The following is a 19,746-nucleotide window of genomic DNA, read 5'->3' on the forward strand; positions in this document are numbered from 1 at the left end:
CGCTTATACCGGTATGTCTGTGTGTGGGTGTGTGTGCGTGTTTATGTGTGAAGGAGAGAGAGAGAGAAAATTACTATTTATGCATGTGTGTATACATACTAGGCAACAGTATATGGATAGGCTATAGACTATACTGAATTTAAAATATTTACAGTAGGCCTACTGGTATATAGTTTGTGTAAGTCTACATACTGTAAATGTATGCGATTTCTGTATGTATGTATGTATATGTATGTATGTATGTATGTATGTATGTAGTACCGGTATGTATGTATGTATGTATGTATTATGTATGTACCGGTATGTGCGTGCGTGCGTGCGTGCGTGCGTGCGTGCGTGTGTGTGCATATACAGTATGTACACACTCTATTTAGGATTCTGCAGTGCTGCCAGTGTTATCTGGACTATGACTTGCCTCCTGTTGATTGCTGTCAAGCATTGCTGGCTTTGTCTGGACTCAGTTGTGTCCGTGAGGAGGCCAATAACTCCCAACAGCCAAGAGTTTTTCTATGGCAAATGAGCGGGTCCTTTCCCAAACAAATTACAAATGCTCATTTTACGTTATGTGCTGACTCGATGTTTGACTGCAAATATATAAGTCCTTTTCTCTGAGTTGTTCTGAATTGTCATGAATCGATGCAACACATTGTGAGCTTTTGGATCAGCTATTATAGCTATTTGTTGTACATCATAGTATATAAGTGGTTAAACATTTCTTTATTCTTTATACGTTTTTTTATCACACAGAATTTGAGTAACAATTTGTAATGTATATGTATAAATGTTTTGCATTACTAATGCTTCCTTGTCATGCATCCTCTGAATAATGTAATGCCTATCAAATAATTAATCTCGGTTTAATTGGAAGATGGTGTTAGCTTTGTTGTGTAAGGTTCAATGTGTTCTCATACATACCGGTACATAGCTGGTAGCAGCATTATAGGCTTTACTTCAAGCTGTACATCCACACTGGATAAATAAATAAAAAGAATACAAAATAAAATGAGATGGAAAGGTAAAATGGAAGTTGAAATAGGTGTTGTTTTGAAAGGTTTTGCTTCATGATGTTTGTCTGTTGGATTGTGGTTGACAGCTGAACCACAAAATGAAACAACTGGGAATATAGGAACTGCATTGAAAACAAAAATGGACTTATCCTTTATAGCAGTGTGCAAGACCAGCTTTGACAAGGTCATGCTGAAGCTATGCAGTCAAGGTGTATCACCTACCAGCTTTGAGTTATGACTTACTACGCTCTCTGTCACATCCCAAGTTTATAAACACGTCAGTGAAGCTGCCCTTGAAATGACTAGCAAATATCAAATAGTCTGAAAGCAATAATATACGAGTTAGTAGACACGCCAAACTGTGAGAATTTGTAGTGTTGTGGCTAGGGCTGTCACGATTACGACATTTTACATGGCGATTAATTGTCACTCAAATAACGATTTAATTGTGTTTTGGCTTGTAGGCTTTGAAGTTGCTCATGGCAGATATGACACATAACAAAACAAATATATATACAAAGAAATTACTGACATATTTGACAACTTTATATTTAAAAAAGAACATTGATAGTGGAAATATCTGATCTACAAGCTCACAACGTGTCGCATCGCGACACGTTGTGAGCTTGTAGATCTGTTATTTCCAATATTTTTGAGAATGTTTCAAAACACATGAACATTTTTCAACTTGTAAACGACTATGGCGGTTATGACAAAATAATTCTGATTCTTTTAAGATTTTGCTCCTTAAGAATATAGGGACATTAATTATACGAATGGGCTGTCAAATTTTGGATCAGAAACCATTTGGAACCAATCATAATTTTGTCAAAAGAGGCACATTAACTTCCTGGACAATTAAAAATGGTGCATCAAGAATCTGGCCATTAGAAATAAAGTGGAGCAGAAAGTCATTCAGTATAAAACAAACACATACCGGTAGGCCTCTGTGTCTCAGCATACATCTACCTCAACAGAGAAAGTAAAGTACCCCCCAGGGTTTTCATGTTTCCCGTCATCCCTTTTTTCAGAAATCAACTATTCAAACTAAATGTACATGCAGCTGTTGAGTGTTTGCAATTAATCATGTTGAAGGTTTGACTGATAACGCAATCCAGACACAAATGAAGAGAGACTGTGAAATGGACTGAACAGAGTGTAGATCAGAGTGTAGATGGTAGTGTCGATTTGGCTGATGCAGCGCTTATGGATATTTCTGCTTATAATGATTGCCGTTCCTCGTTTTTGCATCGTCATCTAATTTTGACTTTGCTTTTCAAGAACAATCCCTCGTGGAATTTCTTGGCATCAAAAATAGCAGCAGTCATTCCCAATTACTTACTACGGTACAGTAGACACTAAGCGATTAAAAGCATTCAGATTTTCTGTATTTACCTGACACTCTCTGGAACGAGTGAACCAAACGGGGTTTTTGGTTTATGTGCTGGGTTTGGTACCAGAGTCATGGGAAAGGCTACTGACCATGTAGGAAAACCATTATAGTACAGGATGTGTCATTTATTATCCTTCTCTCTCTCTCTCTCTCTCTCTCTCTCTCTCTCTGTCTCATCCAAACAAAGACAGACACACACATGTGCACATAGAAAAAGAAATATGCGCGCACACACACACACACACACACACACACACACACGCACACGCACACGCACGCACGCACGCGCACGCACGCACACACACACACACACACACACACACACACACACACCTGGCCTCTCTATCAAAACCTAATCTTGGGTCCTCTCTTGCCAACTCCATCTGTAATGCACACCATCTCTCCTCCAGCCTTTGGGGCGGGTTGCCTCACCAGAATATTTTCAGCTTGGCTGGACAAAGTTGTTTTCCTCCCACCCGGACTTTATGCAGTGAACAGTGGCGCCATTACATCTGCTGGGCAGATAAATGTCAGTGGCAGGCAGCGGATAATTACGTAAAAATAATCACGTGACCTTTCCGGTGTAGTAGTTCACACTGCAGCTGTGGAAGTTGAGAAGGTTACCGTTAAAGAGTTTCCTTCCAGCGGAAGAAAACAAAGGCAAACACCCATTCTTAGAATATTGACTGATTGATTTTGATGTCACAGACAGGATCAGAGCTAAGTTAAGGCAAGTTTGTGAAGACAAAAAACAATTACTCCTTTTCCGAGCGATAACTTTGAAGATATTGATCGATGAACTTCAGAACTTCAGTTTTTTGGTTAGTCAAGCATCACAAATCTCAACCTGTGGGTCGGGACCCCCAGGGTGGTCCCCAAATTATTTTGGAGGGGTCCCCAGATGATTAACTTAATGTGCAACATTGTTTTCCCACTCAACAGTAAACAAACCAGCATAAAGTTTAAGTGTATAGAGGGTATCTGCACATTTAGGTCTATAAAGTGACAATTTAATACCTCTAAAATGACAAATTAAAAATTGGCCAAATTGTCAAATATTAGAGGCAGAAATTGTGAAAATAGCTGCTATTTTCACAATAGAACCGTGTTATACAAAATGCAATGCCTCAACTATTAGTACTCATCAGGGTGAAGGGGTCCCCAGTTAAAATATGATTATTTCGGGGGTCACGGCCTGAAAAGGTTGAGAACCACTGCATTAGAGCAGTGTACTGCTGTGAAGGTGGACACAGCCTGACCCAAATGTTCTTTTTTTTATCAAATCGCTCGACAAGGAAGACTTTTTCTTTTATGATGACCTCTGACATCATGACTTTTTCACGGGGCTATTTCACATTTGCTTTACTACTGTTTATCTGCTTGTGAAGAAATATCTCAACAGCTATTTGTATTCTCTTTGCCCTCCAGGAGCCAAGTTCATGGTGGGTCCACGGTGGCCAATTCAAAAGGTAGGATAAACTGATGCCCTCCGTGTGTGTGTGTGTGTGTGTGTGTGTGTGTGTGTGCGTGCGTGTGTGTGCGACGATAGGTGCATGAGTCAGTTCATGTGTGCATGCAAGTGAGTTTATATTTGAGCTGAAATGATGAGAAGAGAAGAGAAAATAAAGATCTAGTGCCATCTTGTGGAAAGTTTAGTATACTGCACTTGATCCCACTCCAAGCTGTACACTACAATGTGTGATTTGAGCTTATTGATCTGCAATAACTATAAACCAAAGAACCAGTAACTATCTGTGGTGTTTTGGAATAGTGGCTCAAACCAGTTGGTATGCACACATAGAATAAAAAAACAGGCAAGAAAAGAAAATAGGTTTTAATCTGTAATGTCACCAAGACCCTTACAGAGATGTTTCTTGAACATTAGATAAGAGTGGTGTTTCTGGCCATCCCGGCAACCTAGACGAGATCACCTCAAAAAACTATTGATGACACTATTTTGTTATTAGAATCACAATACAAAAAAGTAGGTGTGCATTGTGCAACCCTGTAGCAACTCATAATGTAATAACGGCTCATAATGTAATAAGGGCTCATAATGTAATAAAAAAAATGTAATAAAAACTCATAATGTAATAATCAGCTCATAATGTAATAAAAAAACGAGCGCATAACGTAATAACAGATTTTTCAATAATGTAATAATGTAATAATGTGTTACATTAAGAACCTCCACATAGGAGGCTCATAATGTAATAAAACTTCATAATGTAATAATGGCCTATTTTTTTGGTAAATATCATGGTATTTGCGACCGACCTCCACGGACCCCCAGGGACCCCCAGGGACCCCCTGCCACCGCCGCCAAATAGTGCAAAAATGACCAAATCAACACCCCAACTGGGCTGCTCATGGGGGAATTCCCAGGGACCACCGACTCCTGCTACTCCCAACAGTCCTTCACCTTCATTGGTTTAACTTTGCCCCGCCCCCTCCCCTCATTGGCCGAAAGTTTATTTGGCTTTACTCATCAACTGTTTGTCGTACAAACTTGTGGGTGGTGTCAATTGACTTGATTAAGAGTCCTTAACCTTAATTGGTTTAACTTGGCCCCACCCCCTCCTCTGATTGGCCGAAACTTTATTTGGCTTTACTCATCAACCATTTGTCGTACAAACTTGAGGGTGGAACCAATGCCACTCACAGGCCTTTTTGTGTACATACTGTGACCTGATGGTCGCTTATCTCCTGATTAGGGAGCCTTACTGGTATCATGGTAGTATCATGTCAGTATCATGGTCATTATCCTGGTCAGTATCCTGGTCAGTATCATGTCAGTATCCTGGTCAGTATCATGCCAGTATCATGTCAGTATCATGGTCAGTATCATATCAGTGGCATGGTCAGTATCCTGGTCAGTATCCTGGTCAGTATCATGGTCAGTATCATGTCAGTGTCATGGTCAGTATCATGTCAGTATCATGGTCAGTATCATGTCAGTGTCATGGTCAGTATCATGTCAGTATCATGTCAGTGTCATGGTCAGTATCATGGTCAGTATCATGTCAGTGTCATGGTCAGTATCATGTCAGTATCATGGTCAGTATCCCAGTCAGTATCATGCCAGTATCATGTCAGTATCATGGTCAGTATCATGTCAGTATCATGGTCAGTTTCATGTCAGTGTCATGGTCAGTATCATGTCAGTGTCAAGGTCAGTATCCCAGTCAGTATCATGCCATATCATGTCAGTATCATGGTCAGTATCCTGGTCAGTATAATGTCAGTATCCTGGTCAGTATCATATCAGTGGCATGGTCAGTATCATGGTCAGTATCCTGGTCAGTATCATGCCAGTATCCTGGTCAGTATCATGGTCAGTATCATGGTCAGTATCATGTCAGTATCATGGTCAGTATCATGGCAGTATTGTAGGCTATATCATGTAGGGAAGGAAGGTCACCAGTCTCTGTCTGTCTGTCTGTCTGTCTGTCTGTCTGTCTGTCTGTCTGTCTGTCTGTCTGTCTGTCTGTCTGTCTGTCTGTCTGTCTGTCTGTCTGTCTGTCAGCAGGATCACACAAAAATGTCCAGACTGATTTGCACAAAACATTGGTGGAGGGGTGTAGTATTGGCCAACTTGGCCAAAAGACCCGATAAGATATAATATATATATATAATATATAAGATAATAAAAACATGTTTTGACAAGGTCTTTGTCATGTGTTTTTGAAAGAAAGATGGTTAATTTACTTATTTGAAAAGACCAATCCTTTAAGTGTTTTAATGTATAAGATAAGAGATTAAAAGTTGTATTGATCCAGCAGGGAAAATTCAGGCTCCACAGTCTGCAACAAAATATATACAGTATATGTACACCCTGAGCAGTGCTAGCATAGTGTTGACGATTAAAAATAAAATAGAACACACAGAAGCATAACTGCTTGTTTCCGAGCAAGTTAGTCCACCAAGCGAGATGATTGTAGATAATATTGTAGATATTGATTGAATTATTACCTATAATATATACGCTATATACATATGCCTACACTATATTGATTGTATAGATAATATTTCAAGATACATTAGAGACTAAAAGGTATTGCATTATACATTTATGCTGGTGAAGAATTCAAGAAGACTGTAATTATATATGTGGACAGACATTCTGTCTTGGCCCTTTTTCAATGGAGGTAATAATTATGATAGTTTTCAAAAACAATTGGCAATTATTACATTAATAACTTTTATTACATTATGAAGTAATAAGGGTGTGATCCTGCTGATAGTGAGACAGACAGACAGACAGACAGACAGACAGACAGACAGACAGACAGACAGACAGACAGACAGACAGACAGACAGACAGACAGACAGACAGACAGACAGACAGAGACTGGTGACCTTCCTTCCCTACATGATATAGCCTACAATACTGCCATGATACTGACCAGGATACTGACATGATACTGCCATGATACTGACCATGATACTGACCAGGATACTGCCATGATACTGACCATGATACTGACATGATACTGGCATGATACTGACCAGGATATCTGACATGATACTGGCATGATACTGACCAGGATACTGACATGATACTGGCATGATACTGACCAGGATACTGACATTATACTGACCAGGATACTGACCAGGATACTGACCATGATACTGACATGATATGGCATGATACTGACTGGGATACTGACCATGACACTGACTGAAACTGACCATGATACTGACATGATACTGACCATGATACTGACATGATACTGACATGATACTGACCATGATACTGACCATGATACTGACATGATATGGCATGATACTGACTGGGATACTGACCATGACACTGACTGAAACTGACCATGATACTGACATGATACTGACCATGATACTGACATGATACTGGCATGATACTGACTGGGATACTGACCATGATACTGACATGATACTGACCATGACACTGACATGATACTGACCATGATACTGACATGATACTGGCATGATACTGACTGGGATACTGACCATGCTACTGACATGATACTGACCATGACACTGACATGATACTGACCATGATACTGACATTATACTGACCAGGATACTGACATGATACTGACCATGATACTGACATGATACTGGCATGATACTGACTGGGATACTGACCATGATACTGACATGATACTGACCATGACACTGACATGATACTGACATGATACTGACCATCACACTGACATGATACTGACCATGATACTGGCATGATACTGACCAGGATACTGACCATGATACTGACATGATACTGACTAGGATACTGACCATGATACTGACATGATACTGACTGGGATACTGACATTGATACTGACATGATACTGACCATGACACTGACATGATACTGACCATGATACTGACATGATACTGACCATGACACTGACATGATACTGACCATGATACTGGCATGATACTGACTAGGATACTGACCATGACACCGACATGATACGGTCATTATACTGACATGATACTGGCATGATACTGACCAGGATACTGACCATGCCACTGATTGCGACCGAAGGTCGCATAATACTCTGAAGAACCGTGTCACTTGAGTGTCCTTCCGTATCCTCGTGACCGTCCGTATCCTCTGTGATGTCAGTGTGATGTCAGCGAGTTGTGACATCACTTCCTGTACAGGGCGGCTACACGAAATGTGGATAACACTATATATGGAGATAGTCCAGTCCATCATGTCATATGGGACTAACGTCATAGAAAGTAGCCATTGTTAGGCCGGAGTCATTGGCTGTCTAAACATGGAGATGTGGATAACACTATATATGGAGATAGTCTAGTCCAATATGTCATATGATATGGGACTACCGTCATAGACAGTAGCCATTGTTAATCCGGAGTCAATGGCTGACTGTCTGTACAGGAAGTGATGTCACATGACATACTTTTTATGCCCATATATGAGTCCTAACATGGAGATGTGGATAACACTATATATGGAGATAGTCTAGTCCAATATGTCATATGGAACTACCGTCATAGACAGTAGCTATTGTTAGGTCGGAGTCAATGGCTGTCTGTCTGACTGTCTGTACAGAAAGTGATGTCACATGACATACTTTTTATGCCCATATATGAGTCCTTCTGTACCACATCTCCATGTTTAGGCAAACTCCACACAGAAAGGCCCTATCGCCAACCCAACCTAGGGTGTGAGCGATAGGGCCTTTCTGTGTGGAGTTTGCATGTTCTCCCCGTGTCTCCTAGGGTTGATACCCTCACAAAAACATGAACAAACTCCCCCCAGAATGACAACAACTAGAATCGTCAGAGAAACGCTGTGGTTGGCCAGATGGTCAAGAATTGGCGCGACCTCGCCCTTTAGGGCGAGGTCATTTGGACCTATACATGGAGAAATGGAGCAAACCTGTTTGGCCTAAACATGGAGATGTGGTACAGAATGACTCATATATGGGCATAAAAAGTATGTCATGTGACATCACTTCCTGTACAGACAGTCAGACAGACAGCCATTGACTCTGGCCTAACAATGGCTACTGTCTATGACGGTAGTCCCATATGACATGATGGACTGGACTATCTTCATATATAGTGTTCTACACATCTCCATGTTTAGGCCCTATCGCTCACACCCTAGGTGGGGTTGGCGATAGGGCCTTTCTGTGTGGAGTTTGCATGTTCTCCCCGTGTCTCCTAGGATTGATACCCTCACATGTTCTCCCCGTGTCTCCTAGGGTTGATACCCTCACAAAAACATGAACAAACTCCCCCCAGAATGATAACAACTAGAATCGTCAGAGAAACGCTGTGGTTGGCCAGATAGTCAAGAATTGGCGCGACCTCGCCCTTTAGGGCGAGGTCGCATGTCACCCTGAGGTCGCATTCCACCCTCAGGTGTCTTACTAGTATGATACTGACCATGATACTGACATGATACTGGCATGATACTGACCATGATACTGACATGATACTGGCATGATACTGACCAGGATACTGACATGATACTGACCAGGATACTGACCAGGATAATGACCATGATACTGACATGATACTACCATGATACCAGTAAGGCTCCCTAATCAGGAGATAAGCGACCATCAGGTCACAGTATGTACACAAAAAGGCCTGTGAGTGGCATTGGTTCCACCCTCAAGTTTGTACGACAAATGGTTGATGAGTAAAGCCAAATAAAGTTTCGGCCAATCAGAGGAGGGGGTGGGGCAAAGTTAAACTAATTAAGGTTAAGGACTCTTAATCAAGTCAATTGACACCACCCACAAGTTTGTACGACAAACAGTTGATGAGTAAAGCCAAATAAACTTTCGGCCAATGAGGGGAGGGGGCGGGGCAAAGTTAAACCAATGAAGGTGAAGGACTGTTGGAGTAGCAGGAGTCGGTGGTCCCTGGGAATTCCCCCATGAGCAGCCCAGTTGGGGTGTTGATTTGGTCATTTTTGCACTATTTGGCGGTGGTGGCAGGGGGTCCCTGGGGGTCCCTGGAGGTCGGTCGCAAATACCATGATATTTACCAAAAAAATAGGCCATTATTACATTATGAAGTTTTATTACATTATGAGCCTCCTATGTGGAGGTTCTTAATGTAACACATTATTACATTATTACATTATTGAAAAATCTGTTATTACGTTATGCGCTCGTTTTTTTATTACATTATGAGCTGATTATTACATTATGAGTTTTTATTACATTTTTTTTATTACATTATGAGCCCTTATTACATTATGAGCCGTTATTACATTATGAGTTGCTACAAACCCTTTTTCAGTCAGTATCAGCTCAATGTCATGGTAAGTATCATGTCAGCATCAACGCCAAACTAATCTCTCGAGACAGCCTCAGAGAACGCTACGCTACTGAGAGAAAGAGAGACAGACCGATAGGTGTCGCCCTTTCTTCTTTGACGATGGGTTCCCAGATTGACGCCAAACTGAGGGGCAACAGCGGCCATGGCCTTCATGGCCTCCATGAAATTCCTGCCCTGGTTTCTAATGTATAAACCTCTTGGTGGTTAAATAATCGCAACCCCACCCCCACCTTATAAGTTGTATATTAAGTTGTTATTAAACATATCATTTTAACTGCCTCTATAAGTGCCATCATAATGTATATTGACACACTATGTTAAATACCTTCTGGTTCTTCTGGCCCTGCTGGTTCCTAACTTTGAGTTATTCCGGGCCACAGTTATTAAATTGATGGTAAAATGTTAATTTACCATTTAAATAGATTATTAAACTGCCTAAGATCACATGAATAACACATTTGTTTCATTAAAAATGCAATGCATACACTGAACAATGAAAAATGAACTGTATGAAGGTGGAAAGTAATTGCCTTAGCTGTAAATTGCCTTATTCTCCCATCGTGTTTCCTACAGTGTATTTAAGTGTATACTGTGCTCTGCCAGGATATTTAGGCATTCGCCACTGTGTGTGTGTGCGTGCGTACGTGCATGTCTGTCTGTCTGTCTGTCTGTCTGTATGTTTCTGCCTGTCTGTCAGTAGCTATTCTCTTATACTTTTAGGATGATCAGCGTTATATTTATTGCGCTCATTGGCAGCAGGCCAAGGACGATAATTCCCAAATATCTTTTCTAATCGCTCAATTAAAACTATGTATGTCCTTTTTAGTGTGCTTTACCTTTGATTGACTGGTGAGGTGACACAAAATGTACACATGGCATTAATAATCAGACTTTACAAAGAGAGACATTTGAATGACAGCAATCAGACAGACAGATGGATAGAAGTAGACAATGTGTGTGAGAGAGAGGGTGGAAGAAAGTAGGGATGATGAACAACTGGTAATGATATGCCACACTACTGTTTCATGGCTCTGCATAGTAATGTCATTGGCATTGTTGCATACATACATTATTATTATTATTACTATTAGCCAGGGCATGCCTCCTGGGAGAGATTTGCGCTCTACTGAGCACACTGTTCCCATATTAGATTTGAAATCAGATTTGAAATAATCAAGTTATTGTTTTGTTTTTAAATCAACCACAGTTTATTTAATAACTGACTCCATGTACTCTTGTTGTGTTTTAGGACACAGGTAATGCAGCAGTGGAGGACCTCAGTCCAGGCCAGGCTGAAGGTAGTCTAAAACAAGAGAACTCCGTCTCCAACCACGGCCTCCATCAAACTTCTTACTACTCCCCTCCACCCTCTGAAGACCAAGCAGTCAGCCCCAAACAGCCGGTCACCAAACGCCACAGGAAACTGCTACTGAAGACCAACTCTGCAACCTCTACTGCCCCTGCTGGTCAGGAGGAGCAACAGCAGCAGCAGAGGTTGTCCAGCACACAGGAGTCCCGTCGTCAGCTGCTGAGGGAGGTCTGCGCCAAGTACCAGCCTGGCGTCACCGAGCAGAGCGTCTCGCGCCGGCAGGTGTCTCGGATCTACGTGGAGGACCACTCCAGGCTGCTGTACTGCGAGGTGCCAAAGGCTGGATGCTCCAACTGGAAGCGGGTGCTCATGGTGCTGGGTGGGAGTGCCGTCTCCACGCGGGGAATCCCCCATGACGCAGCCCACTATGCCAACCACCTCAGCCGCCTGGAGGGCTACGACAGCTCGGGCATTGCAGAGAGGATCCAATCTTACACCAAGGTGCTGTTTGTGCGGGAGCCCTTTGAGCGGCTGGTGTCTGCATTCCGCGACAAGTTTGAAAGCCCCAACTCCTACTACCACCCTGTGTTTGGACGCCCGATCATCTCAAGATACCGCGCCAACGCCACACAGACTGCCTTGCGCACGGGCACCGGAGTCACGTTCCGGGAGTTTGTCCAGTACCTGCTGGACGTGCGTCGCCCCGTGGGGATGGACATACACTGGGAGCCAGTCAGCCAGCTCTGTAACCCATGTCTCCTTCGCTACAACTTCATTGGGAAGTTTGAGAACCTCGAGGAAGAGGCCAACTTTCTGCTTCGGAAGATCGGAGCTCCGAGCAACCTCACCTTCCCCGACTTCAAGGACAGGAACCCACATGCGGAAAGGACTTCCTCCAAAATCACCCAGAGGTACTTTGCACAGTTGAACTCCACAGAGAGGCAGAAGGCTTATGACTTTTATTATATGGACTATCTGATGTTTAATTACCCCAAGCCCTTCAAGGACCTCTATTGAAATGACTTGGTTCTGCCAGGTCAAGATTCTCTCACTTTATGAACTGCGTGAAGAGATTTTTTTCTGTGGGTTTTGAATACACATTTTCATTTTCAACATGACAAGTTCATGCTTAATTAAATGTGTGGAATTTCACTGGACCATGGAGAAAACTATTATTCTTTTTTCTCCCTCTTGGGTATAACCAAATCCCAATTCAGACGGTTTTGTATATGTCATTGAATTCTTGATGTTTGTTATTTGGAAGATCACATTAGGCCACCCTATAGCAGCCTTCAACTAATCTATTTAACTGAAATACCATAGCGCCTACAGTTTGAAATGTATTTTTAGTGACTTCTATGAAGTTAAATATACATTCACTCAACATTATGTTAATTGTGTCAAGCGTATTAACTTATAAACAGTGTCACCTGAAGATGCTTGTTAATTTATATTTTATGGTCATTATTATATAAGAATTGTAAGAGATAGTAGCTAAATTTAATGGAATATAATGGTCTGCACTTTCGCAGTTTCATGTGATTGTAAAATTCCTGTCTGAAAGTTTGATCAAAACTGCCTTATGGGGAATTACGTTTTCTTGCACTTCCAATGGGACACATGGTTTCAAAACTAATGACTAAGTGGAAACATGTTCAAAATATATGAACATTATATCCTAGCCTTAACACTGCCATTTCACCCGATGCATTTATGTTAGTCGTTTTAAAATATGTGCTGTGATTATAAATAAATATATGAACCTTTTACTTGTGACACAACTGTTGTGTATTCCTCTTGAAACAAAAATTTTAAGAGTTTTGTTCCAAAATGAAACCATTTGAAAAACTTAAATGTTCATGTGATATACAGTAAAAGCAAAAAACGTGGGTTTGTTTTCTAATAGTCAGTAAATACAGTCAGTTTTTACACATCTCTGACCATTATTTTATACTTTTCAATAAATTAAAAAAGACACTTCAATGTTTTTATACAAATGTATTCCAGAATAGGCTACATTGTTTTATCGCTGATAATAATTCCAAATGTTATACTGTATGTAGTTAAATCAAATGTGGATTCATAGCAGTCACATCATGTTATAATGAAGCCTATTCCTGTAAGAGTCACACAATATAGATTAATGCTATATCTAGGTCTATGTCTAACACTTTCTTAAAGGTAAATATTTCAATATGGATTGTAGGTATACAGTAATAAACTGTGAAGATGTGGAGGGACCGTACCTATCTTCCCCATCTATCTATGTTCCCCACTTGCCATCTAAACCTAACCTTAACCTTAACCCTAACCTCAGTAAAACTAACGCTGGTGAATGTTAACCTGGTGAATGTTAACCCCTGGGGAACATAGGGAGGACCCCGATGTGGAAGTTGTGAGTTCAAGTCCCCCAGCCTAAAGGAAACATGCGTTTTTAGAGCCAATATCCTGAATGCAGCTTATGATATTCTTCTTTGCCGTGTCATACTGGGGGAACAATATTGTTGGAGTTGAAATAGTCTGGAGGTGTTGGCAGAGAGGAGGGTGAGGGAAAAACTGAACATAATCCACTATCTCATCCCCTCTGATGATCTGGTGATGATGTGGAAAACACAGACAGAACTTGGCACAAACTGCACTCATCATGGGTCTGTGCTTTGACCAGGCTTTCTCCCCTTTCAGTTTGCATACAATTTGTACATTTTGCATAGTCAATCATTCCATTATTGACCCATATTATGACCACTAGGGGCCCTGCCCTACTGTGTGCATGCACTATCTATAGGGAGCTGCAGAGAGCACATGCCCCCATACACAGAAAAGTGAACAGCTTCTTAATCAGGGGATATCTTCAGAAATAGTGTCAAATCCTGGAATAAATTCCTTACCAAAAATGTTCTTCACCAATGTGTTTGTAAAGGTGTCTAGTAACATATCTCACAAAGACTGAAATTCAGTTTCCCTATAGGAGAATCCTTGACAGCTGATGAAAGTTGGTGTCCCATTAAATTAACTATACAGGATAAAACACACCAAAATAATTAAGCTTTAAGTAGCATGTGAGGGGTCAAACTAGGGGTATTTCATGATTCTGAATCCATTACAAGCATTTGTTTTGCACGAAAAACATTCCTTGGGCTAGAAACGGACCCACAAATATATGGTTTAGTGATGAGTCATCACTTTTCACAGTTTCGTATGAGTTGCCTTTACTCCAAGGAATGTTTTTCGTGCAAAACAAATGCTTGCAATGGATTCAGAATCATGAAATACCCCTAGTTTAACCCCTCACATTCTACTTAAAGCATATTTATTTTCGTGTGTTTTATCCTGTATAGTTAAGTTAATGGGACCCCAACTTTCAGCAGCTGTAACGGATTCTCCTAGGGAAACTGAATTTCAGTCTTTGTGAGACAAACACATTGGAGAAGATTATTTTTGGTAAGGAATTTATTCTAGGACTTTTTAAGATATCCCCTGATTATCTCTCTCTCTCTCTGTGTGTGTGTGTGTGTGTGTGTGTGTGTGTATGTGTGTGTGTGTGTGTGCGCGTGCGTGCGTGCGTGCGTGCGTGCGTGTGCGTGTGCGTGTGTTATAACATATAATATAATTATATTGATTATATTATAATATGAAGTAAATGAGGCCTGGTTACGCATAATTCCTTTCCCGGTGAAATCAATTACAATACCAAGAGCAGATTGTTTTTTTATTATTATTAGAGAGCAGATGTGTCCTGTTTGCATTTGGATGAATAAATGCATAAATTATTCAAATAAAATAAAGTCAATAGTGATATATATATATATCAAATGATTGAAAAAAAGAAGAAAAAAAGAAATAATAATATCCCAAATCAAATAAGCAACACTGGATCAGTGATTTCATTTTATTTAAAGATTTAGTATTATCATTGGCCTGCAATGTTCACTGTGTCCACAGAAGGGCTACTGAGACTGTGGAATGAGAGAGGACTTTGCTCAGGCTCACAACCAAACCTCTTCATAGGAATGTCCAACACTATATTACTTAATAGCTACAGTATAAACATCATGAGGGGAGGCTGATGATATTAATAATATTAAAAAGAAATATATATGTGTATAATTAAGGGCTATTTATGATAAGAAAATAACTTTGCACAGAAGACAGTATATTGATAGTACCAATTTCGGCCAATATTAGGCTCAGAGTGTGGAGGTGTATAATATACTGTTATGATATATATTAATAATAATTAAAGACATATTTATGCATAAGTAAGAGCTGCAGAAGTAGAAAATTGCTCTTCATAGAAGACAGGCAGTACCAATGGCCAATATTATAGTAAGCACCATAAGAAGCACCATAGTAGACAGGGAAACACTATAGGAAGTACCATTGATGACCTAGAAGCACCATAAGAAGCACCATAGATGACAGGGAAGCACCATACAGTAGGTGACATTATGGAGGTGCTTTCTTTAAAGATTAGTTATTTTGAGGGGGGGGGGCTTTTATGCTTTAATTAGATAGGACAGTAGAAACGGAAATGGAAGATAGGGAGCGACACGCTGCAAAGGTCGTCCGGATCGGGAATCGAACCGGTGACGCCGCCAGGCATCCATTGTTGTATACGCCTGGACCAGTAGGCCAGCGGGCGCCCCTTGGAGGTTCTTTCTTGGCCTGCTGGGAGTGTGCGGTTCGTTTCTCGCCGATCGGTCCAGCAGTGCTTGTGGCATTTTGTGCAAAATGGGCCCTCCTGGGGCAGACTGACAGTGTATTTTAACAGGACAACGCCCGCTGGGCCGATCAATAATGAGATGATGGATTGCAAACCACTGAGCAGAGAGAGCTGCCAAGCGTAAACTAAAAAGATGATTGAGTGCTTGTTGTCAATGCAAAGCTTGTATTTAATATTTCCTGTCTAATCCAATTCCAAACTATCTGTATTTTGACACTGTTTAGTATCAGTGATGTCAGCATGCTCATCTCCAAATGTGGGCATTGTTTCAGCAAGCGGCTGTTACCATGGTGGATGTCAGCGTGCTCATCTCCAAATGTGGGCATTGTTTCAGCATGTGACTGTCACCATGTTGGCGACACTGTTTAGTATCAGTGATGATAGCATGCAGACAGATGTCAGACGGCAGACATCATCTCCAAATGTGGGCATTGTTTCAGCTTACGGCTGTTACCATGGTGGCGACAATGTTTAGTATCAGTGATGTCATCATGTTCATCACCAAATTCATTGTTTCAGCTTACGGCTGTTACCATGTATAGCATCAGTGATGTCAGCATGCAGACAGACGGTCAGACATTCGGTAAATTAATAGTTAGAGATGGGATGGCTTGGGACCTGCCAGATCATTTTGCAGAGGTCACACTTAATCTGACCTCACACACTGCACCAACAGTACCTTCACACTCTCAGTTCAGAGTTCACACAATGTGGATCTTGGATTTCATGTGGCCAGCCTGTGATATCATCGATGATGTATCTCTGACATATGAATTTGGGTAAGGTTTCTGCCTGATCCAAGCCCCATTGAACAAAATTGCACCTGTGCAAAGTGAGCGGTGCAAACACGACACACATGCATATCTCCTTGTATGGGCCGTTCTGTCCATGACGACAGTACTTTATGTGTATATTTTGGTTAATTGCGACCATCAGGTCGCAGTTACTATCAAAACCTCGACCAGCTGTCAGTCTGTCACACGTCACACTTTTGCCCTGCTCATATCTACGCAACCGTCGCCCCGATCCATGCCACATTTTGCACACACACTCCTTGCCTGCCAAACCACAACCTCCACCCATCAATTCTCACATGAACCTCTTCTAGCGCCACCATGAGGCCGATTCTTGCTAAACAAATTTTTGGACACTGCTCCTACAACCTTTGCCCTAAAATCACGCGAATCGGTACACAATTGGTCTACTCTCATGTCTTCAGCATGGATCTGTCCCATATAGCGCCACCATCAGGACGATTATTTCAAACAAATTTTTGGACACTGCTCCTACAGTTTTTGCCCTAAAATCATGAAAATCGGTACACAATATCTCTACACTCATGTCATTAACATGGATCTCTCCCATATAGCGCCACCATCAGGCCGATTTTTTCAAACACTTTTTTGGACACTGCTCCTACACATTTTGCTCTCAAATCACGCTGCGACCTGACGGTCGCTTATCTCCCGATTAGGGAGTCTTACTGGTACACACTAATGAAACAAAGGGATTTAAAAATTAATGTATTATTTATTTTTCAGATTGCATGCTTACTGTCTACCAATGCTTATAGCAACATATTCTGCTCAAGGCTCAAGCTTTGCACTAAAATACTTAGGAGAGGACCAATAATCACTATAAAGTAAAAGAAAGCTTCTCTCATAGTTACAGACACAAATGGGTTGAGAATATAATGTTCTGCATTACTACCAGTACCACAAACCACAGGATTGGCCCTTGGATTTCAGCAGCGTTCCATCTTCTTTCTGAAAAGAGTGGGCATATACTGTATATGTGTGGGATTGTGTATGCGTGGTGAAAATACAAAGGCCCAAGGAGGAAGACCAGCTCAGATAGGGTGCCTGAAGTTCTGGCCAGCGAAGCGGGCATCATTGCCAAGTTCCTCTTCAATCCTGAGCAGCTGATTGTACTTGGCCAAACGCTCAGATCGGCAAGGTGCACCCGTTTTGATTTGTCCAGTGCAGAGTCCAACCGCCAGATCGGCAATAAAGGTGTCCTCTGTCTCTCCAGAGCGGTGGCTCACCATCACGCCCCAGCCATTGCTCTGGGCCATCTTGCATGCCTGTATGGACTCTGTGACAGAGCCAATCTGGTTGACCTTGAGGAGCAGGCAGTTGCAGGCCTTGTCGGCCACACCCTTAGCAATGCGTTTGGGGTTGGTGACAGTGAGGTCGTCACCCACCACCTGGATATTGGTGCTGGCTGTGAATTTGGACCATGCCTCCCAGTCATCTTGGTCAAAGGGATCCTCAATGGACACCACGGGGTAATCATTGACAAAGCTCCTGTAGAGGTCGGCCAGCTGGTCGGGGGTGATGTAACGGTATGGGTCATCGGGAGATTTGAAGTCCAGGTCGTACTTGCCACCCTTGTAGAACTCGGAGGCGGCCACGTCCATGCCAATCACGATCTTGTCAGTGTAACCAGCCTTGGCGATGGCGTTCTTCAGCAGTTCCAGTGCTTCCTTGTTCTCCAGAATGTTGGGGGCGAAGCCGCCCTCATCTCCTACATTGGTGGCGTCTTGGCCGTACTTCTCCTTGATGACATTCTTCAGATTATGGTAGACCTCTGCACCAATACGCATGGCCTCCTTGAAGCTGCTGGCTCCCACAGGTAGAATCATGAACTCCTGCATAGCCAGCTTGTTGCCGGCATGGGAGCCACCATTGATGACGTTGAAAGCAGGGACAGGGAGGACGACGTTGGAGTTACCAGCGAGGTCAGCTATGTGTCGGTAGAGGGGCACACCATTTTCTGCTGCACCGGCCTTGCACACAGCCAGGGAAACGCCCAGGATAGCGTTAGCGCCAAACTTGGACTTGTTCTCTGTGCCGTCCATGTCCAGCATCAGCCTGTCAACCTTATCCTGCTCCACGACATTGATGCTCTGGCTAACCAGTGCAGGCGCAATTGTTTTATTGATATGCTCAACAGCTTTTGAGACACCTTTGCCCATGTAGCATGTCTTGTCATTGTCACGGAGCTCCAGTGCCTCATGAATGCCAGTGGAGGCACCGCTGGGCACTGCGGCCCTAAATAGACCTTTTCCGGTGTAAAGGTCGACCTCCACAGTGGGATTGCCACGGGAGTCTAAGATTTGACGTGCATGGATCCTCAGGATGGACATGGTTCTAGATAGAGAACTTTCAACTAATAATGAGTAATGCTTGCTCTCTCATGCAGTCGGGCAGCTAAGGAGTTTGTGACAGACAGTCCCTACTGATGATTATGTTCCTGACTATGACATCATGTTGATGACGTTAGTCTGTTATCACACGCACACACAAACGCACGCACACATGCAATTTCAATTCCATTTTCAATTCAAAGGGCTTTAATGGCATGAGAAAACATACATTAACATTGGAAGAGAAAAAGTGACGCGTGTGCACGCACACACACACACACACACGCACGCACGCACGCACACACGCACGCGCGCGCACACACACACACACACTGATGTGACTGTGTCTGCTAA

At 42.1% G+C, this 19,746-nt stretch overlaps 2 protein-coding genes across 2 annotated transcripts in view; one reads left to right on the plus strand and one right to left on the minus strand.

The window, feature by feature from the left end:
* The window catches only part of LOC308294430 (carbohydrate sulfotransferase 8-like), a gene marked incomplete at both ends in the record, with an annotated part of 103,070 nt that extends 90,532 nt beyond the window's left edge, over positions 1-12,538 (plus strand). Inside the window, 2 exons of the mRNA XM_080737163.1 lie at positions 3,829-3,869; positions 11,462-12,538. Coding sequence (XP_080593289.1) covers positions 3,829-3,869; positions 11,462-12,538 — 1,118 coding nt within the window. The remainder of the gene's footprint in view (positions 1-3,828; positions 3,870-11,461) is intronic.
* Positions 12,539-18,093: 5,555 nt separating this feature from the next.
* LOC308294075 (enolase-like) lies at positions 18,094-19,392 on the minus strand (the record flags this gene model as incomplete). Its single annotated transcript, XM_080736791.1, has 1 exon — positions 18,094-19,392. One exon carries the CDS (start codon positions 19,390-19,392, stop codon positions 18,094-18,096), a length of 1,299 nt encoding a protein of 432 aa, XP_080592917.1.
* Positions 19,393-19,746: the final 354 nt, after the last annotated feature.

This window comes from Nannobrachium achirus (genome assembly GCF_963921795.1).
Source record: "Nannobrachium achirus genome assembly, chromosome: 11".
In the NCBI taxonomy this organism is placed as follows: domain Eukaryota; kingdom Metazoa; phylum Chordata; class Actinopteri; order Myctophiformes; family Myctophidae; genus Nannobrachium; species Nannobrachium achirus.